Raw genomic sequence first — 23,908 nt, forward strand, 5'->3', positions numbered from 1 at the left:
TATTAGTTCTTGATTCTATGAAAGAAATCAAAAGTTTCTATGAATATGTGCTGGAAGTATATGATGATTTGACATAGAATTAGAGCTTTAAATTGTTTATATGCTGATTTTATTGAAAGAATTGAATAGAAAGTGAATGTTTGGGACCTAAATTGTAAAAGAGTTTGAAGTTAGAGTTTTATGTGGAAATTCTGAATTTCAATAGTTATGCAATAACTTATAATGTCTAGGAAAAGTATTAATTGAGAAAATTAGTTTAATTGAGGGGTTAATTAAGTAAGGACTGAATTGTATGAACTGTGAAATTTGGGGCAAAATGAAAATCAACATTTTGCACTAAAACAGTTTTGGACAGCAGCAATAGTCTAATTTTGAAAAATCTCCAAAAATTGTAGAAATCTAATTAGAGGATGAATAAATACGAAATTAAAGCTTATTGAGTCTAGTTTCTTATAGAAGAAACGGTGTAAGCAATGGAATTGTAAATCATGAGATATAATAAGTTTTGTGAGACAATGTCAGAATGATTTCGGGTTCCCCTATTATGACTTTGGAAAATCATAAAAAATTGGGGAAAAATAATTAAGGGATTAAATTTATATTTTTAAAATCCTTAAAGAGTCTATTTTCAATAGAAATAAGCGGGGACATCATCCAAATCTCGTACGATGAGATAATTAATTCTTAGTGAAGAAGGGTCGGAACTGTCAGACAGCAGAACAGGGGTAACTTTAAAGAATAAACTGTACTTATTGGCTAAACCAAAAATTCTGAAAATTTTATGGTAATAAGATAAGTAAGTCTACTTTTAGGGAAAATTAGCAGATCTTAATTTCTAGTTCTGTAGCTTAAGATATAAATAATTTAGTGACTATGACGCAAATGGATAGTTTTGAATATACATAAGTAAATAGTGAAATTATTGATAATGTTACTTGTTGCATGTTATATAAATTAAGGATGTGGAATGGAGAGGAGGAGGAGGAAAATATGTATGAATATTCAGCTAGCATGGGTAATTTGTATGTTTTAGGCTCATGGACTAAATTGAATAAAAGTAAAATTTTATGGGCAATTTTGTAAAAAAATGTTAGAAATGACCAATTTGCATGAAATGGATTATTTTATTATTTAAATTACAAAATTGAATGAAATTATTAATTTAGCTCAAGATCAGGGAAAAACATGTTTTAAGGATTAAATTGAAAAGTGTTGAAATTATGGAAAATTCTGACATTTTATAGAATTCATAGGTTGTTATCAATTTGTGTGAGAATAACGGCTGGAAATAAGGATTAAATTGCAATAATTTTATTTTATTTTAACCTAAGGATGAAATTGTCATTAATTAAAAGTTTAGGGGTAAAATGATAATTTTGTTTAGAGCATTAGCTGAATCTATTATAACATGAAATAAATGAAAACGACGATCAAATTTCTTTATAAAGATCCGGATGACTTGAATACGAGACTTGAACGTGGAAAAGAAAAGATATCAGATTAATGAAATATCTGATAAATGAATCGGTAACTCCGGTAATGCTCCGTAACTCTTTTTCGGTGACGGATTCGGGGTAGGGGCGTTACATTTATTGGTATCAGAGCTAAGGTTTAGTCGGTTCTCGGACCGAACGTAGCATATGTGAAGTCTAGAAATACATGCCATTATATAACTTTTGATAAGATAGTTTAATATCTTCCAGCTTTGATGAGATTTATTTTACTTAAAGATAGAGATACTTTCCCAACCGAGCTAATTACGATAATGTTGAAAGCGATACTCAAATATGTGAGCAAAATTAGATTATGATGAGTCGGAACTCATAAAGGTATGAATAAATGTTATATTTAACTTTATGTGTATAGTAAGTAAAATTTTAAGGTAAGTATCAATATTGAATTAAATTTGTATGGATATATGTGATTGATGTGGAAATAGAATTTTGGATATATGTTTTATTTGAAAATTTTATTGATTGGGAATGTGATGAAATTGATATGAATATGTGATTAATTGAAATGTGTATTGATTGGAAACTGGAAAGTGAATTGAATACCCTATTAACTGTACCGGACTGAGTCGGATAGAATTGGCATGCCATAGGATTTTGAGAAGGGATTTGGAGATGAGATTTGGATATGTTGATGTTTATATCCTTCGGATTTATTCGAAGAGGCACTTTGTGCTATTCTGGTTTGTTTTGGATGGATTATATTATTCTGGTGTGTTTGGGAGGATTATATGATACTGGTGTGTTTTGGAGGATTATCCTGGTGTGTTTTAGAGGATTATACTAGTGTGTTTTGGTTGGACATTTTGGTGTGTTTGGATGGAATCTGTGTATCCGCCAAAGTCCGAGTCTTGTTAATAGGGGTAAATATGAATATTAAGTGAAATTGAAATGAGAATTGAATTCCCTATTAACTTGTCGGACTAGTCGGATATAATTGGCATGCCATAGGAACTGGAAGTGTACGGGATTTGTCGGCTTTACTGATCAGGCACTTTATGTGTCGTATTTCAGGCACCTTGTGTGTCGCAGCAGGCACCTCGTGTGTCGTTTCAGGCACTTATGTGTCGTATTCTGATTAGGTACTATGTACCGTTTTAGGCACAATGTGCCTTACTGGTGTGTTTGGTTGGATCCGTGTATCCGTCTGAGTCCGAGTTATGTTAATAGGGTTGAGTAAATGAAATGAGAAAATCGAATGAATTTGATCGATTAAACTATTGAAAGTGTGAAAAAGTGGAATTATGAAAAGAAATGTGAATTGTGATTTGAAATAGAGATATGAGATTGAAAGCTTGAACCAAAGGTTCATGAATTGATTAAAGATAATATAGATGATATATGATGCCATTTGATGAAAGACTATTGCCGAGATATGAAATTAAAGCATAATTAACACATATGACTTATATTGTTACATGTTTGATGTCTATTATTTATTATAGTATTTATAATTTGAATTATGGTAATACTACTAAGTACAAACATACTCAACATACGATTGTATTACTATAATTCAAATTATTTATTATTAAATGTTAAATTTAAATTATGTATATGGTAAGAGAAGTATGAGTTAGTGATATTGAGATATTTGAAATGTGTTTATGATGAGAAGGAACTTAGAAATGTAAGAATAGAAGTTCATGATATGTATGTGACAATGTACGAAATGAGATAATCAAAAGTTGAGAAATGATGAAACGTGAATGAAATGAAAGTTTATATTGTGATAAACTTATCTATGTTTGTGTGGCATTCATATGATATTATGTGTCTGACTTGTTTGGTTAAGTAAATGCTATGAGTAAATTTACTCAAAATTCATGGAATGTATGTTTAAGTATACTAGTTTGAAATGGATAATTGAAAAGTTCGTGTAACATAATCATGTATGTTAATTTGCTTGAAGTGAATTATGTAATTGTGATGATATGATGTTGATGATAAACGCTAAGTTATATGTGTGTATTTATGAGAACTCAGTTAGAGGCTTTACGACCTCACCCTCTTACCAATGTAGTATTTTATAATGAAAATTTACAAAAAAAAAATGTTGAATAAGTTCACAAATGTGAAACTAATGAGTACAGTAATGGAATAATTAATAATGCAGACGGAGTTGAAAATAGTTTGACAAGTGAATACAGTTTTAAAAAAAGATATCAGATTATTCTAAAGATCATTCAGATTACGTAATGTCACGGTTAAAGAAAAAGTTAACCTCGGCTAGTCAACTTATTCAGATACGATGTCTGAAGTATGTGTTTGCTGAAATTTTCCCGAATTGGTTTTTGTTAGTGAATGGAATGATGCGGGGTTCATGATGACAGAATTAGTAAAAAAATGATAATTGAGTAGTAAAGATGTCTGTGTGTGATAATTACAGTTGAAACGAATATGATCATCTTTTCTGGGTATTCTATATATTCTTTTATCCTCAGAGATATGTGTGTGGTTGTTCAGTCTCTGGTGGAGTTCTGATGTTTTGAGAATGCTAGTTAATTATGATGTTAGACGAAAGCTCTATTGGTTTGGTCGGTTTATGATCGTCATTTCTTCATCTTCTTGGAATTCTATTTTAATATGTTGGAAATGAAGTTAATGGTAAAAATTTATGTGAGATTATTCTTATGTTTCTACTGATTATGATTTTGTTTTATACATGCAGGAAATATATTATCTCTGTTATGATGGAAGTCCAGAGTCGATAAGCAGTGTTTTTCTTCTGTCTTTCTTTGAGAAATTATCAAGATCTTTATTATCTTCTTGAGAGTTAGATGTACTAGTGATTGCACGAGCGTTACATAATATCTTTGAGTTCATGTTCCGATGTCTATTTGTTAGCAAGTAAACCGAACATTAAGAACATTTAGGATTATTGCAGTCAATGATAATACTAGTGTGTTATGAGATAAAATGACTATAGATTTCGAATTGGGATTGTCATTAACATCGGAAAGGAAAATGTTATTTAGTTTATGGTTGTTCATTTGACAAAGAAAGATCTGTATGATCATTTCAGTAAGTACAGAGTTTTCATTTGACAGATCAGTTGAGTATATGTATCCCTGAGAGGGTAATTTAGAATTTTGACAGTATGTTCCAACATTGTGTTCTAGAGTTCAAAAGTGAATGGAAAAAGATATTCGAGGTTAAATCAAATTGTGATTCTGAGAAGTTAGTAAAGGTGTTTTATGAGTGTTGAAAGCAACTTCTTCTGGTAAGATTTTCGGGGACGAAAATTCCTAAAGGGGAGGAGAGTTGTAACAGCCTAATTTTCAGTGGTGTCGGAACAGTGATTCGAGATCACTAAATCCGACAAATGAGTAGGAAATATTATTAATTTAGTGAGTATAAGTTAAATGTGAAGTTAGGAAAAATTTTGAAATAGTGAAATGTACTAAATATATATATTAAAATAATTAAAATTGAAAATGAGGTATCGAGACCTCGGGAATGTTAAATCGAGCCATAAATATTTTTATAAATATTTATGGAGTGTTAATAAGTTAGTATTAAAGTTTCGTCAAGCAATTTTAAAGTACTGATAGCTAATTGAACAAAAGGACTAAATTGTATCAAATGTAAAATTGTGGGAAATGATTAAATAGCTTAAATGATAAAAGAAAGAGGGTTTAAAAGGCAAATAGACCCAAGTTCTATTTGGGCTGGATGGCAAGAGCATGAAATCACCAAGAAAATAAGGGGAATTAAGGGCAAAATTGGAAAATTGCAAAATTTACTTAATAAAGCTAGGACTAAAGTGGAAATATCTAGATTTCTCTTTATTTTTCTGCATTCTCATCAGCAAAAACACCATGGAAGAGTTCCCTTAAGCTGATTTTTCATATTTTTACTGCAAGTAAGTTCAATTCTTGATTATTTCTTGAAATTTTTGTGTTTTTGTGACTTTTACAACTAGGTCCATTTGTTGAATTTATTAGTTCTTGATTCTATGAAAGAAATCAAAAGTTTCTATGAATATGTGCTGGAAGTATATGATGATTTGACATAGAATTAGAGCTTTAAATTGTTTATATGCTGATTTTATTGAAAGAATTGAATAGAAAGTGAATGTTTGGGACCTAAATTGTAAAAGAGTTTGAAGTTAGAGTTTTATGTGGAAATTCTGAATTTCAATAGTTATGCAATAACTTATAATGTCTAGGAAAAGTATTAATTGAGAAAATTAGTTTAATTGAGGGGTTAATTAAGTAAGGACTGAATTGTATGAACTGTGAAATTTGGGGCAAAATGAAAATCAACATTTTGCACTAAAACAGTTTTGGACAGCAGCAATAGTCTAGTTTTGAAAAATCTCCAAAAATTGTAGAAATCTAATTAGAGGATGAATAAATACGAAATTAAAGCTTATTGAGTCTAGTTTCTTATAGAAGAAACGGTGTAAGCAATGGAATTGTAAATCATGAGATATAATAAGTTTTGTGAGACAATGTCAGAATGATTTCGGGTTCCCCTATTATGACTTTGGAAAATCATAAAAAATTGGGGAAAAATAATTAAGGGATTAAATTTATATTTTTAAAATCCTTAAAGAGTCTATTTTCAATAGAAATAAGCGGGGACATCATCCAAATCTCGTACGATGAGATAATTAATTCTTAGTGAAGAAGGGTCGGAACTGTCAGACAGCAGAACAGGGGTAACTTTAAAGAATAAACTGTACTTATTGGCTAAACCAAAAATTCTGAAAATTTTATGGTAATAAGATAAGTAAGTCTACTTTTAGGGAAAATTAGCAGATCTTAATTTCTAGTTCTGTAGCTTAAGATATAAATAATTTAGTGACTATGACGCAAATGGATAGTTTTGAATATACATAAGTAAATAGTGAAATTATTGATAATGTTACTTGTTGCATGTTATATAAATTAAGGATGTGGAATGGAGAGGAGGAGGAGGAAAATATGTATGAATATTCAGCTAGCATGGGTAATTTGTATGTTTTAGGCTCATGGACTAAATTGAATAAAAGTAAAATTTTATGGGCAATTTTGTAAAAAAATGTTAGAAATGACCAATTTGCATGAAATGGATTATTTTATTATTTAAATTACAAAATTGAATGAAATTATTAATTTAGCTCAAGATCAGGGAAAAACATGTTTTAAGGATTAAATTGAAAAGTGTTGAAATTATGGAAAATTCTGACATTTTATAGAATTCATAGGTTGTTATCAATTTGTGTGAGAATAACGGCTGGAAATAAGGATTAAATTGCAATAATTTTATTTTATTTTAACCTAAGGATGAAATTGTCATTAATTAAAAGTTTAGGGGTAAAATGATAATTTTGTTTAGAGCATTAGCTGAATCTATTATAACATGAAATAAATGAAAACGACGATCAAATTTCTTTATAAAGATCCGGATGACTTGAATACGAGACTTGAACGTGGAAAAGAAAAGATATCAGATTAATGAAATATCTGATAAATGAATCGGTAACTCCGGTAATGCTCCGTAACTCTTTTTCGGTGACGGATTCGGGGTAGGGGCGTTACATTTATTGGTATCAGAGCTAAGGTTTAGTCGGTTCTCGGACCGAACGTAGCATATGTGAAGTCTAGAAATACATGCCATTATATAACTTTTGATAAGATAATTTAATATCTTCCAGCTTTGATGAGATTTATTTTACTTAAAGATAGAGATACTTTCCCAACCGAGCTAATTACGATAATGTTGAAAGCGATACTCAAATATGTGAGCAAAATTAGATTATGATGAGTCGGAACTCATAAAGGTATGAATAAATGTTATATTTAACTTTATGTGTATAGTAAGTAAAATTTTAAGGTAAGTATCAATATTGAATTAAATTTGTATGGATATATGTGATTGATGTGGAAATAGAATTTTGGATATATGTTTTATTTGAAAATTTTATTGATTGGGAATGTGATGAAATTGATATGAATATGTGATTAATTGAAATGTGTATTGATTGGAAACTGGAAAGTAAATTGAATACCCTATTAACTGTACCGGACTGAGTCGGATAGAATTGGCATGCCATAGGATTTTGAGAAGGGATTTGGAGATGAGATTTGGATATGTTGATGTTTATATCCTTCGGATTTATTCGAAGAGGCACTTTGTGCTATTCTGGTTTGTTTTGGATGGATTATATTATTCTGGTGTGTTTGGGAGGATTATATGATACTGGTGTGTTTTGGAGGATTATCCTGGTGTGTTTTAGAGGATTATACTAGTGTGTTTTGGTTGGACATTTTGGTGTGTTTGGATGGAATCTGTGTATCCGCCAAAGTCCGAGTCTTGTTAATAGGGGTAAATATGAATATTAAGTGAAATTGAAATGAGAATTGAATTCCCTATTAACTTGTCGGACTAGTCGGATATAATTGGCATGCCATAGGAACTGGAAGTGTACGGGATTTGTCGGCTTTACTGATCAGGCACTTTATGTGTCGTATTTCAGGCACCTTGTGTGTCGCAGCAGGCACCTCGTGTGTCGTTTCAGGCACTTATGTGTCGTATTCTGATTAGGTACTATGTACCGTTTTAGGCACAATGTGCCTTACTGGTGTGTTTGGTTGGATCCGTGTATCCGTCTGAGTCCGAGTTATGTTAATAGGGTTGAGTAAATGAAATGAGAAAATCGAATGAATTTGATCGATTAAACTATTGAAAGTGTGAAAAAGTGGAATTATGAAAAGAAATGTGAATTGTGATTTGAAATAGAGATATGAGATTGAAAGCTTGAACCAAAGGTTCATGAATTGATTAAAGATAATATAGATGATATATGATGCCATTTGATGAAAGACTATTGCCGAGATATGAAATTAAAGCATAATTAACACATATGACTTATATTGTTACATGTTTGATGTCTATTATTTATTATAGTATTTATAATTTGAATTATGGTAATACTACTGAGTACAAACATACTCAACATACGATTGTATTACTATAATTCAAATTATTTATTATTAAATGTTAAATTTAAATTATGTATATGGTAAGAGAAGTATGAGTTAGTGATATTGAGATATTTGAAATGTGTTTATGATGAGAAGGAACTTAGAAATGTAAGAATAGAAGTTCATGATATGTATGTGACAATGTACGAAATGAGATAATCAAAAGTTGAGAAATGATGAAACGTGAATGAAATGAAAGTTTATATTGTGATAAACTTATCTATGTTTGTGTGGCATTCATATGATATTATGTGTCTGACTTGTTTGGTTAAGTAAATGCTATGAGTAAATTTACTCAAAATTCATGGAATGTATGTTTAAGTATACTAGTTTGAAATGGATAATTGAAAAGTTCGTGTAACATAATCATGTATGTTAATTTGCTTGAAGTGAATTATGTAATTGTGATGATATGATGTTGATGATAAACGCTAAGTTATATGTGTGTATTTATGAGAACTCAGTTAGAGGCTTTACGACCTCACCCTCTTACCAATGTAGTATTTTATAATGAAAATTTACAAAAAAAAATGTTGAATAAGTTCACAAATGTGAAACTAATGAGTACAGTAATGGAATAATTAATAATGCAGACGGAGTTGAAAATAGTTTGACAAGTGAATACAGTTTAAAAAAAAAGATATCAGATTATTCTAAAGATCATTCAGATTACGTAATGTCACGGTTAAAGAAAAAGTTAACCTCGGCTAGTCAACTTATTCAGATACGATGTCTGAAGTATGTGTTTGCTGAAATTTTCCCGAATTGGTTTTCGTTAGTGAATGGAATGATGCGGGGTTCATGATGACAGAATTAGTAAAAAAATGATAATTGAGTAGTAAAGATGTCTGTGTGTGATAATTACAGTTGAAACGAATATGATCATCTTTTCTGGGTATTCTATATATTCTTTTATCCTCAGAGATATGTGTGTGGTTGTTCAGTCTCTGGTGGAGTTCTGATGTTTTGAGAATGCTAGTTAATTATGATGTTAGACGAAAGCCCTATTGGTTTGGTCGGTTTATGATCGTCATTTCTTCATCTTCTTGGAATTCTATTTTAATATGTTGGAAATGAAGTTAATGGTAAAAATTTATGTGAGATTATTCTTATGTTTCTACTGATTATGATTTTGTTTTATACATGCAGGAAATATATTATCTCTGTTATGATGGAAGTCCAGAGTCGATAAGCAGTGTTTTTCTTCTGTCTTTCTTTGAGAAATTATCAAGATCTTTATTATCTTCTTGAGAGTTAGATGTACTAGTGATTGCACGAGCGTTACATAATATCTTTGAGTTCATGTTCCGATGTCTATTTGTTAGCAAGTAAACCGAACATTAAGAACATTTAGGATTATTGCAGTCAATGATAATACTAGTGTGTTATGAGATAAAATGACTATAGATTTCGAATTGGGATTGTCATTAACATCGGAAAGGAAAATGTTATTTAGTTTATGGTTGTTCATTTGACAAAGAAAGATCTGTATGATCATTTCAGTAAGTACAGAGTTTTCATTTGACAGATCAGTTGAGTATATGTATCCCTGAAAGGGTAATTTAGAATTTTGACAGTATGTTCCAACATTGTGTTCTAGAGTTCAAAAGTGAATGGAAAAAGATATTCGAGGTTAAATCAAATTGTGATTCTGAGAAGTTAGTAAAGGTGTTTTATGAGTGTTGAAAGCAACTTCTTCTGGTAAGATTTTCGGGGACGAAAATTCCTAAAGGGGAGGAGAGTTGTAACAGCCTAATTTTCAGTGGTGTCGGAACAGTGATTCGAGATCACTAAATCCGACAAATGAGTAGGAAATATTATTAATTTAGTGAGTATAAGTTAAATGTGAAGTTAGGAAAAATTTTGAAATAGTAAAATGTACTAAATATATATATTAAAATAATTAAAATTGAAAATGAGGTATCGAGACCTCGGGAATGTTAAATCGAGCCATAAATATTTTTATAAATATTTATGGAGTGTTAATAAGTTAGTATTAAAGTTTCGTCAAGCAATTTTAAAGTACTGATAGCTAATTGAACAAAAAGGACTAAATTGTATCAAATGTAAAATTGTGGGAAATGATTAAATAGCTTAAATGATAAAAGAAAGAGGGTTTAAAAGGCAAATAGACCCAAGTTCTATTTGGGCTGGACGGCAAGAGCATGAAATCACCAAGAAAATAAGGGGAATTAAGGGAAAAATTGGAAAATTGTAAAATTTACTTAATAAAGCTAGGACTAAAGTGGAAATATCTAGATTTCTCTTTATTTTTCTGCATTCTCTTGAGCAAAAGCACCATGGAAGAGTTCCCTTAAGCTGGTTTTTCATATTTTTACTGCAAGTAAGTTCAATTCTTGCTTATTTCTTGAAATTTTTGTGTTTTTGTGACTTTTACAACTAGGTCCATTTGTTGAATTCATTAGTTCTTGATTCTATGAAAGAAATCAAAAGTTTCTATGAATATGTGCTGGAAGTATATGATGATTTGACATAGAATTAGAGCTTTAAATTGTTTATATGCTGATTTTATTGAAAGAATTGAATAGAAAGTGAATGTTTGGGACCTAAATTGTAAAAGAGTTTGAAGTTAGAGTTTTATGTGGAAATTCTGAATTTCAATAGTTATGAAATAACTTATAATGTTTAGGAAAAGTATTGATTGAGAAAATTAGTTTAATTGAGGGGTTAATTAAGTAAGGACTGAATCGTATGAACTGTGAAATTTGGGGCAAAATGAAAATCAACATTTTGCACTAAAACAGTTTTGAACAACAGCAATAGTCTAATTTTGAAAAATCTCCAAAAATTTTAGAAATATAATTAGGGGATGAATATAATATGAAATTAAAGCTTATTGAGTCTAGTTTCTTATAGAAGAAATGGTGTAAGCAATGGAATCGTAAATCATGAGATATAATAAGTTTTGTGAGACAATGTCAGAATGATTTCAGGTTCCCCTGTTTTGACTTTGTAAAATTATAAAAAATTGGAGACAAATAATTAAGGGATTAAATTTATATGTTTAAAATCTTTAAAGAGTCTATTTTCAATAGAAATAAGCAGGAACATCATCCAAATCTCGTACGATGAGATAATTAATTCTTAGTGAAGAAGGGTCGGAACTGTCAGACAGCAGAACAGGGGTAACTTTAAAGAATAAACTGTACTTATTGGATAAACCAAAAATTCTGAAAATTTTATGGTAATAAGATAAGTAAGTCTAGTTTTAGGGAAAATTAGTAGATCTTAATTTCTAGTTCTGTAGCTTAAGATATAAATAATTTAGTGACTATGACGCAAATAGACAGTTTTGAATCTACATAAGTAAATAATGAAATTATTGATAATGTTACTTGTTGCATGTTATATAAATTAAGGAGGAGGAAAATATGTATGAATATTCAGCTAGCATGGGTAATTTGTATGTTTTAGGCTCATGGACTAAATTGAATAAAAGTAAAATTTTATGGGCAATTTTGTAAAAAATGTTAAAAATGACCAATTTGCATGAAATGGATTATTTTATTATTTAAATTACAAAATTGAATGAAATTATTAATTTAGCTCAAGATCAGGGAAAAACATGTTTTAAGGATTAAATTGAAAAGTGTTGAAATTATGGAAAATTCTGACATTTTATAGAATTCATAGGTTGTTATCAATTTGTGTGAGAATAACGGCTGGAAATAAGGATTAAATTGCAATAATTTTATTTTATTTTAACCTAAGGATGAAATCGTCATTAATTAAAAGTTTAGGGGTAAAATGATAATTTTGTTTAGAGTATTAGCTGAATGTATTATAACATGAAATAAATGAAAACGACGATCAAATTTCTTTGTAAAGATCTGGATGACTTGAATACGAGACTTGAACGTGGAAAAGAAAAGATATCGGATTAATGAAATATCTGATAAATGAATCGGTAACTCTGGTAATGCTCCGTAACTCTTTTTCGATAACGGATTCGGGTTAGGGGCGTTACATACATACATACATATTGGTAGTAATTCTTTGTTTTTGAGCTTTAGTATTTAAATCCATACTCTGAGAAGAGGCTCATGTGTATTCAATTGAAGTTAGTTATTTTTCCAATTAGGTAATTTATCAATTTAATTTTGATTCTAACTGTCTTTTTCAGCCTGTATCCACACCTTTAACCCAAAGCACCGTTACAACCCTTCATAGTCCTTTTGATTTGTGTATCATCTCATTTATAGTGGTGGAGATTTGATTTTCATGCAAGCCTATGGTAATAACTTTTCATGTTTGACTAATGAGTGCTTAATCATTGAACCTTAAACACATTCAGTGGTTTGAGTGAACCTTTAGTGAGGATGTCAACCATTGTCAATTTGGAATTAAAGATAATTACTTAGATAAAGGGGAATGTCTATAATTTTATGATTAAAATGCTCAACTTTGACTATTTAAAATTTTAATGTTCTTTTAGTTAAATTTTCAATGTATGACTGCTTGTGGATTATTTTGAACATTATAAATGAGAATTATAAGTTGAAAAGAATTTATTTTAATTGTGAGTTGAGGATTTTGCTTGAGGACAAGCAAATGCTTCAGTGTGGGGATATTTGACAAACCGTAATTTATACATATTTTTATCCCATGCTTGGCATATTTATGAATTGTTTTTCCTTGGTTTTAGTGAATTTGATGCTCCTAATCCTTTAATTTCATGTTTTTATACTCAGGAAAGCTTAGGATAGCAAAAAGAGCGAGAAACGGGCCAAAAACGGATGAATTGGGCTTAAAACAGTGTTTCACACGGCCTAGGCACTACCACATGGGTAAACCACACGCCCGTGTGAGGGACACGAGCAGACCACACACCTGTGTGTCATGGCCGTGTCGACAAGAAACCAACTCAGAATTACATACGGCTTGAGCACCTGCACACGAGCGTGGCACACGGTCGTGTCCCTGTCAAGACCAAGTCTAGTTCTACTCGGAAAAGGCCACTTTTGAGGGTTTGGAAGCATTCTAAAGCCTATATAAACACCCTAGAAAAGGATTAGAGGAAACACACACAGAGTTGGAGGCAGAAAATACTCGAGAATAGCCATCGGAATCACCTCAGAGCCAGGATCTACATCAGGACTGAAGATTTCCATCCAATTTCCTAGAAGTTCTTTGGGTTTCTTTATTTTTTTTGTTTTCCAAACTTTGAGATGTTTTCGATTATTATTATGAACTAAACTCCCTAAATACCTAAGGGAGATGAAACCTAAGATGAATTTTATTACTCTTTGATTTATATGATAAATATTTGTTCTTATTCTTAATTGTGAGTTTTAATCATTGCTTTAATATTCCAGGATATTAATTCAGGTTCTTGATGTGCTTATTCAATTGAGCAAAAGTCTCTGTTTAAGAGTAGATTATTCATAATTAAGCAGAGTTGCATGCAATCCTAAAGATAGGACGACATAAATCTGCCGGATTAAAGTCAAATCTAATAAGGGAATCCATAGATTGAGTTAATGCGACAATAGGGGTTTAATTAGAAAGAGATTTCGATTAATCAACCTAAAGTCAGTTGTTTTTAGTCTCGAAATGGATAATAACATAAATCAGGGATTTCTACGGAATAAGTCAAGTGAATAAATCGTCTAAGTCAAAGGTAATAAGTGACGTCTAGGTGGATTCTATCTTGGGTATTGTCTTCTCCATTGGTTTTTCTAAAGTATTTTCCAACTTTCATCTCTGTCGTAATCTTAGTTAAATTAGAAAATTAGTTTAGTTTAAAAACATCATTTAATTCATAGGCTAAATAATAAAAGATAGTAATTACTAGTACTTTTAGTCCTCGTAGATACGATATTTTCAGTCTCACCATAATTATACTACTGTTCGACAGGTGCGCTTGCCTTAAGTCGAATTTTTAGTTAGTTTCACGACCATTAGGAATGTAACTTAAACATTTCACAATTTAATTCACAATCAAGGTCACAAGTTCATTTATTTCTTATACACATCACAAGTCTCACAAAGTTAGTGAGTTCATAAATATGAAACATGTAACCGTATCATGACATGAAACATATACAAGTAAACACATTTAAAACTCAATTCAACCATCACATATTCATTTAACATTTCACATTTCGTTTCAAATATTCATATAAAAAGTCTCCTTTCGTATATCTATTTCTATGTAACAATTTCATATAACCATTTCCATTTACATATCTATCACTTGATAAACCAAATGAAGTAACGTCGGACATGAAGGAACGATGCTCACACGAGCTGTGAATTAGGCCTGCTCACACGAGCTGTGAAGAATCCGCAACAAATGTAAGACCTTAGCCATCAGTAGGACATCCAAGACCAATACTCGAAATGATAATAACCCTAATGGCATGTCATTTGTATCCTAAGCATGCACAAGGTTCATACAGGCCACGTTTCATATCCAAATAATTTAAAAATATACAAATTATTTCATCACAAGAACTTATCCATATAGTTTCTCATTTTCAAACATAACCATAAACTTAGCTAACATTGCAATTTAGTCCAATTCACCATTTACCATATATCAAGCTATTAAAATCATTCACAAGATACATAATATTTAATAAATTACAAAAACAACAACTAACTAGTTTAACCAATGTACGAACTTACCTAATCAAAAACGGCCATGAACGCGATGTTGATGTTTACTCCGCTAATTTTTCTTTTCCACAATTATTTCCTGATTGATTCGCTTCTTGATCTAAATAATAATTTTAAATTCAATTAACCATTTAAAACAACTTAAACAATTAAAATTAAGTATATAGGCCCTTTTATTATCGTTTTACAAAATTACCCCAAAACTTTACCCTTTATGCAATTTAATCCCTAAACCCAAAGCTTTCAAATCAAACACAATTTATCCCGAACCATGCCAGCCAGATTTCCTATAGTCCCTACACATCCCATATTTATCACGTTTTCACAAGAATTTCATGTAACAACTTAGTCCTTAAATTTTAAAATCAATCAAAATCACTTTACAAAATAGTCTTATTTAACTATCAAGTTTATAAATCTATCATCAAACTTCTAAAAAAAACTAAAAAACATTAATAGTAAGTTTCAAAATCTTTATATGTTTCACAAAATAGTTGTTGGACTAGCTAAATCAAGTTCCTGATATTCCAAAAATGTAAAAATTACAAGAAACGAGTTAGAAATGACTTACCAAATAAAGCTTAAAGGTTGAAAAATGAAAACCTTATTTTTTCTCTCAACATTCGGCCATGGAAGATAAAGATGATGAAGATGATGGAAAATATCATCTTTTGTTTTATTATTTTAACTTACATAGTTTGGTTTTCTTGTAAATATTAAGACATTTTTAATTGAACCATAATTAACTTATCATTAAGCTTAATTAAACCTTATCAACATGAATGATGACATATAAATCCACTAGCATAAACACATTTTGGTCTAATTATTCAATTGAACCTTGCTCTATTTAATACTTCATGATAATAGAACTTTTACCTTGTTTACAAATTAATCTTGAAGTCTTAACTAATCAACCAATCACTTCTCAAAATTTGAAATTTTGAGGCGGCTAAACGTAAATGCAGAGTTTTTGGATTCTCCCAACTACCATTATTTACGTAAATCTATATTGCTGAGTTGCCAACCTAATCTACGAGAAACAACATAATATTTCAAATTAAATAGCGGAATACATTGTGAGCAAACTTGTCTTTTCAATATGCTCCTATCTCAGGGTAAAAATTAAAGGGAACATCATTCAAACACGAATTTAAAAAAAAAGGAAGCAACAACTCCCATTTTGGAATGTGATTTCACAATCTTTTCACTGCCATGTGGAATACATACATTCTAACTATTTAACACATGATGGTAGGTGATTATAAGGATGGGAAAATCTGAACCATACGATGGATTTTTTATTGATCCGCTTCTAATAGAGTAGATTTATTTTTGAAAAAGTGGATGGGTTTAGTAATATTGACCCTGTCCCGCTCCATTGTAATTCCTAAGTGATATGGTGTGGGAACAAGGTAGAGCTCGCTTTTTCTTCTAACAGAAGCACCAAAAGCCTCAGTCATGTCTAGATCCTCATTTTTCATTCCATTAGGGAGTTTCCAATCAAAATGGGATAGTAATTTTGCAAGGGAAAGCTCGACAACAGCCATACCATATGACATGCCAGGACATATCCTCCTTCCGGCACCAAAGGGAATAAATTTGAAGTTAGCCCCTTTATAGTCAACTGAACTATTGATGAATCTCTCTGGAATGAACCTCTCGGCTTCACTCCAGTAGTTGGAATCTCTTCCAATTGCCCATGCATTAACAATCACTTTGGTCTTGGCTGGTATCTCATATCCATTAATCTCACATCTCTCACTATTTTCTCTTGGAATTAGCAAAGGTAGAGGAGGGTGTAATCTTAGAGTTTCCTTTATAACCAACTTCAAGTACTTCAATTCATGAAGGTCTGATTCGTTGACATCCCCTGTTCTATCATAGACTTGCCTCACCTCAGCTTGCGCTTTTTCAAGGATTCTAGGATTTTTCATTATTTCCGACATTGCCCATTCTACTACAGTTGAAGATGTCTCAGTCCCACCAATGAACATGTCCTGAAAAGCAGTTCAACTTGGTTAAAGTACAAAACATGTTCGTACTGCTTTCAAGCTACTGAAGAAAGCAAAGTCTCATATATTTGAATACTAAATAAAGGTTCCTTTGCGATGATATCATCCTCAAGCTTGATGTTATTTGATTTTTGGGCATGCAAAGGTATGGGACTGTATGCGAACATATATAAACAAGAAAGACATGAGATATAAAACTACTAACCAGTATAACAGCTTTGATGTTGTCAGTCGTTAAGGGAAATTCAAGGCCTCCGTGATCCTGGAGATTCAGAAGAACATCAAGTAGATCATCCGTTTCATCATCACTGTTTCCCAGATTTGCATTGCTAGCTCTATGTTCTTCAATGATGCTTTCAAGCATCACGTCCAAATCATGGTGAAACTTCTCAAGTTTGGCTCTCATCCCACTGATCATGGGAAGCAATTTGACGGAAGGAAACAGATCGGTAATACTGAAACCACCTAAAGCATCGACAAATTGTTTGAGAATTGGAATCAATGTTTCGTGTTGCAATTTGCATCTTCCGGCCAAAGCAGTCCTTAAAGTGATGTTATATGATAAGTTGCATAACATTTCTCCAAGGTTGATTTCCGATCCTGTATTACAAAAGATTGATGTAATTAAACTTGATACCTCCTCTTCTCTGATTGATCGGAATGATTGTACACGTTTCGTACTTAACAGCTCCAATGTGCAAACTTTTCGAAGCTGCCTCCAGTGGCTTCCATATGGTGCAAAACCAATATCTGAAAGATTGTATAATACGATTTCTGCACCAAGGAGAAAGGGCCTGTTAGCAAAATTGATATCATGTGATTTCATCACTTCTTTAGCATCCTCTGGAGAAGAAACAACAACGTGTGATAATTCACCAAGTTGTAGGTGCATCAGGGAACCATGTCTTTTGGCTAATTCCGTTAAGCGCCGATGGGGAAGAGCAAACATTAAAAGATGCAAGTGCCCTATAATAGGTAGTTTCCATGGTGCAGGAGGTAGATTTTTGGGTGTCTCCTTTATTTTTGATCTCATCCATAGTTTAAACACCATGAAAATGAACACAAGGAAGGTGAAGGAAAAGGGGAGCAACTTATCCATGGTAAACCTATGGAAGACTTAAGGGTAAACTGTTCTTTTGCTGAGAAAATCTCATTTCTTAATTTATGCAGGTTTCTGATATTGAAATATGTGCCTGTCAAAACTGACGGCTTGAAAATCTCGTCTTTTGTCACCAGAGCATAACCAAATTGACGGGTATTGCAATTTCACATTCGATAAATAGCAATGACGGGGCTACGCCGGGGGCCTAAAATGGGAAATTTTGATTTTTGGCCCTTTACAATTTATAAAACCTTAAAGTTAGTATAGTTAAAACTGTAGTTTGACCTTTAAAAATGACAAAATTTTAATTTAAAATATGGTATTTGAATGATTTTTGGAATATACATTAAAAAAATTATGATTATCCGAACCAAACTGAATTCTTTTATTAAAAAACCCATTAATCATTCATAAAAAAAAAGTCTTCAAACATATAAAAGCTAATTTGCTTTAACCTTTTGTTTGAAACCCCCATAGCAAGATAAATTTGTATTTTTAATACATTTATTTTTTGTTAATTATCGAATAACATGCTATTAAATTTGGGTTTTTCTTATCAGAGATGAAATTGGTGTGTTGAATTCAAATTCTTACAAAAAGGGGCTAAATTGGAATAAAAAGTAATAAAGAGGGGTAGATTGAAAGATTGAAGGTTTGAAGTTGGCTAGATAAAAATTTAAAACTTGAAATTGGTTGGATAAAGATCAAATTATTTTTGATATTGTTAAAATTTGTATTTAGTTTAAAATTGATCTTTAGTTTAAAATTTGATTTTTAAATTTTGATTTATCTAGTGGTAATTTTTAAGGAAAATCTAGTTAGATTTTAGCACTAGAATTGTGTATAAATACTTGGGAAGACTTGGCTTTGGAATGAATCAATTCTTTACTCTTTTTTTTATTCTTTTCTACGTCAGTACTCTCTATTCTACTGTTTCAATCTCTTTTAGTTTCAACATTTTTTTTTGTTTAATTACCTTCCTAGGCCCTTTCCCTTTCCAAATTTCATCACTTCCATACTCCATCTAGCATGATTTATTTCATGCTTAACTAAGCCTCTTTTTAGCCTTAATCCAGTTACCGCTTCGACAAATAATCATGAGATATGAACCCACACTAAATACTTTGTGACTTGGTATTCGCTAAATCTTCGATATATGGGATAGTACAAATTCATCCCTCCAAGTTGATTTGATTTCAATTCAAAAAGCGCGGGTTGGGTTGGAATCGTTTAGCGTACAGTTGGGAAGTTGAGTCGGCCGTGCTGTATTCAAAATCCCATGAACAAATTGGCATGTTCAATTGGAAAAAGTTAGTTGGATTCTGTTAAGGCTGTTAATTCAAGTTGAACTTTTCAGATCGCAAGGCTGTTGAAGTCTTAAATTACGGATACGTGTCACATGGTTAGAAATATGACAATGGTCGATTTGCATGTCATACTAGAATTGACTACGAGAGGTAAAGTTAGTGGTTTGAGGCGTCCTGGATTGCTATAACCAACTTATCGGTTGGAAGGGAACAACCATTTTTTAAGGATTGATTCGAGTTCAGAGTATATCGAGGCTATTGCTAAACTTTAAAAATATTTTATTTACCAATTAATTTTATTTTGCTTAATTTATTTTGCAGTCACGTTTTTTTTGCTTTATTTTTTATACATATATTTTTCTTTTCTTTTAATATTATCTTTATCAATTAAATCCCCTTTTTATTTTCCAACATTGCAACGCACAACTGTTACCACGACAATAATTCTGGTCATGAGAAAATGCAAAATTAGATAACTAGTCCCTATGGATTTGACCTTACTGTTCTATATTTCAATTTATTGTTATTTTGTCATAGGAATTTATATTTGGTGATTTCGACGCCCATCAAATTTTGGTGCCGTTGTCGGGGATTGAAATTTTCTAATTTTTGTTTGTTTTCTTTATGACTAGGTTAGAACCGGGGACTATAGAATTTGAACAAGAAATAGAAAAGTTGGCTCGAACATTGCGAAGAGAAGCTATTCAACGTGGTAAACGACCACATCCTGACTTCAAAGTAGGATCTTATACCAAATATATTTTCTCATTTGATGAATTAGACGAAATGGCAGATAAAACTATACACCAACTCGCAGCATCACAAGATGAACAACAATTGCTATGCATAACTTATCCGGTAGGAGAAACATCGTTCGACTTGAAATCAAACTTAATTTATTTATTTCCCACTTTCTGTGGTTTGAAAAACGAGAACCCCCACACTCATTTGAAGGAATTCCACATGGTTTGTTTAAGCATGAAACCAGAGGGAGTAACCGAGGATCAAATTAAACTCTAAGCTTTTCCCTCTTCATTAGCCGACTCTGCTAGAGAATAGCTGCATTTGTTAATACTTGGATTGATATGTCTCGATTATTTCTTGACAGGTTTTTCCCAACAGCTCGAGTATCTGAATTAAGGAGTATAGTCGGAATACAACAAAAGAAAGCAAAGTCACTCTATGAATATTGGGAGCGATACAAGAAGTTGTGCACAAGTTGCCCACAACATGGCCTGTCTGAACAATCGCCTTTACAATATTTTTATAAGAGGTTACTCCCAATGGAAATGAAAGTGATTGATGCCGATAGCGGAGGAGCGCTTGTGAACATGACTCTTTAAAGAGCTAGGGAATTAATTTTGACTATGGCTACAAATTCTCAACAGTATCAACCACCTATGGAACCTACGAAAAGGGTGCATGAGCTAAGTACTCCTTCCTTAGTAGATAAGATTGATGAATTTACTAATGTGGTTAAAAATATACTTGTAAGAAAAACAAACACAGCTTGGTTGTACAGGATTTACGCTAAGACTAATCATTTTACCGACTCTTGCCCGATTTTACTTAAAGACACAACTGCACAAGTAAATGTCGTTGGGAACTTCCCAGGGCCACCTCAAAGGCATTCTGATTCATATTCAAGCACATACAATACAGGGTAGAGGGATCACCCAAACCTGAGCTATGGATCAAACCCTCAATACAATCAATCGTATCAAACAAGGTCACCTCTACCTCAACAATATCAACCTCCAAAGTCATCTCTTGAAACCATAGTAGAGAGGTTAGCTGTTAGCACTGAAAATTTCCAAAAAAAAACTAAGCACATTTCCAAGAACAGATCAGCAAATAAGTAAGCTTACACTCACAGTTAGTCGTTTGGAGACCTAAAGGAGATTGTCGCTTCAAACTGAGTTGAATCCTCGACATAATGTAAGTGTTATGACATTGAAAAGTGGAACAGTTTTGAAGTCAACTCCTGACATGAGTAATGATCACGACACTAAATGGAAAGAATAGAAACCCGAACCAACAGCTCCTACGGAGTCGGCACCACAAAAACCATTTGTTGTACCACCCCTATTCCCTAGAAGGCTTGTCCAAATTAAAAAGGAACAGGAAGAGAGAGAAATCCTTTAGACATTTTGGAAGGTAGAAATGAATATTCTTCTACTTGATGCAATTAAACGAAGTTCCATGCTATGCAAAATTCTTGAAATAGTTGTGCACCGTCAAAAAGAAACTCTAAGGAAACAGATGGGTGAATGTCAGAGAAAACATTTCTACAGTGTTACAAAGGAAAATCTCGCATAAGTGTAAGGACCAAAGTATGTTTTCTATATCTTACAAAATAGGTAATATTGGCATAAAGAAATCCATGTGTGATTTAAGAGCATCTATTAATGTAATACATTTACCTATTTTTAAATTGCTAAACCTGGATCTTTTGAAAAAAATAGGGTGATTATTCAATTGGCAGACAAATCATGCGTATATCCAGAAGGGGTGTTAAAGGGTGTCCTCGTTAAGGTAAATGAACTAATTTTTCCTGCGGACTTTTAAATCATCAATATGGAAGACGACCATTGAAGAAATGCTTTCGATAATCTATTGAGGAGACCATTCCTAAGTACCGCACGTACAAAAATTGATGTTCGAAGTGGAACCTTCAATATGGAATATGATGGTGAGGTGGTAAAATTTAATATTTATGAGGAGATGGGCCAACCAAACACAATGTCAAATATTTCTAGTGTTGATATTATTGAACCACTAACAAAATTTCATTTAGAGTATCATGAAGAGGATGAGTTACAAACTATACTTTGCAAGAGTTTAGACCTCAATATGATGGATAAATTGGAGGAGATAATGACATTCAGAGAACCGATTCATGAAACTGCTATTCTATTAGAGACTTGATAAACCGTAATTTATACATATACCCATTAGAATTGGTGAATTCAATGCTCCTAATGCTTTAATTTCATGTTTTACACTTAGGAGAGCATAGGAGAGCGAAAGGAACGAGAAACGGGCCAAAAACAAAGAAAAATGGGCCAAAGTACGAATTCAACATGGCCTGGACCTCCTCACATGGGCAGACCACACGACCGTGTCAATTTGGCAGGTTTGGAGCATGACTCATACGGGCGTGTCACACGGGCGTGTCCCGGCCGAGCCCAAGTTCTGTCCAATTCAGAAAATGCCAATTTTGAGGGCTTATAGGCATTCTAAAGCCTATAAATACGCCCTAGAGGAGGAAAGTAAGGGGGCACAAAGAGAGGAAGGAAGGAATTACTTGAAGAAAGCCAATTGATCCATCTCAGAAGCCGGTTTCATTATCAAGACTGAAGATCTCCCCTCAACTTCCCTTCAGGAGTTTTGGGTTTTCTTTATGTTTTGTATTCGTTATTCTTCTAATGTGTTTTCCTTTTTAGTTATGAACTAAATCCCCTAAATACCTAAGAGGAATGAAACCTAAGACAAATCTTGTTATTATTTTCTGAATTGTATGATAAATATTTAACTTGTTCTTAATTATGTGTTCTTAATTCTTGTTTTGATATCCTAGAATACTAATTCCAGATAAGCTCTTATTCAGAGGAAGAATAGACATTGTCTAAGAGTACATTTGTCATAATTAAGCGAAGTTGATTGCGCACCTAGAGATAGGGTGACAAGATTTTTCCGGATTAGGGTGAAACCTAATAGGGGGATCTATAGATCGAGTTAATGAAACCCTAGAGTGTTAATTAGAGAAAAGTCTCAATTATTCAATTTAGGGATTAGACGTTATTAGTCTTGAATAGGAATAAAACATAACTTAGGGATCTCTACGGAACAAGTTAAATGAATAAATCGTCAAATTCGGAGCCAGAATAACAAGTACAGTCTAGGTGGATTTTTCCTTAGGTATTGTCTTAATTCAATCATTTTGCAAAAGTAATCCCCCAATTCCATTCTCTGTGAATTCTTAGATTAGTTAATTAGTTAGTTAAAACAAAACCACCTTATTTTTAGGCTAGATAATAAAAAGACAGTCATTACTAGTACTTTTAGTTCCTTTGGGTTCGATAATCCGATCTTGCTAAAACTATACTACTGTTCGATAGGTACACTTACCTACATTGCGATAATAGTTAGTTTCAAGAATTATTAATTATAAATATATAAAACTTATCACACAAAATCACGCGATCAAGTTTTTGGCGCCGTTGTTGGGGAACTAAGATATTAGGAACAATCAAGTTTTATTACTTTAGCCATTTATTTTCATTACAATTTAATTTAATTTAATTTTTATTATTTATTAATTTACTTTTTCTTTCTCTTGGCAGGTTTTTTATAG

General features: G+C 31.9%; 1 protein-coding gene across 1 annotated transcript; it reads right to left on the reverse strand.

Annotated features, from left to right (window-relative positions):
• Positions 1 to 16,212: 16,212 nt before the first annotated feature.
• Positions 16,213 to 18,298, reverse strand: LOC107916896 (desmethyl-deoxy-podophyllotoxin synthase). The gene is made up of 2 exons (XM_016846266.2): positions 17,348 to 18,298; positions 16,213 to 17,127 (listed from the first exon to the last, which is right to left on the reverse strand). The coding sequence occupies exons 1-2, from the start codon at positions 18,239 to 18,241 to the stop codon at positions 16,429 to 16,431; spliced, it is 1,593 nt and encodes a 530-aa protein (XP_016701755.1). The 5' UTR covers positions 18,242 to 18,298; the 3' UTR covers positions 16,213 to 16,428.
• Positions 18,299 to 23,908: the final 5,610 nt, after the last annotated feature.

Source organism: Gossypium hirsutum, chromosome A01, assembly GCF_007990345.1.
Source record: "Gossypium hirsutum isolate 1008001.06 chromosome A01, Gossypium_hirsutum_v2.1, whole genome shotgun sequence".
NCBI lineage: Eukaryota > Viridiplantae > Streptophyta > Magnoliopsida > Malvales > Malvaceae > Gossypium > Gossypium hirsutum.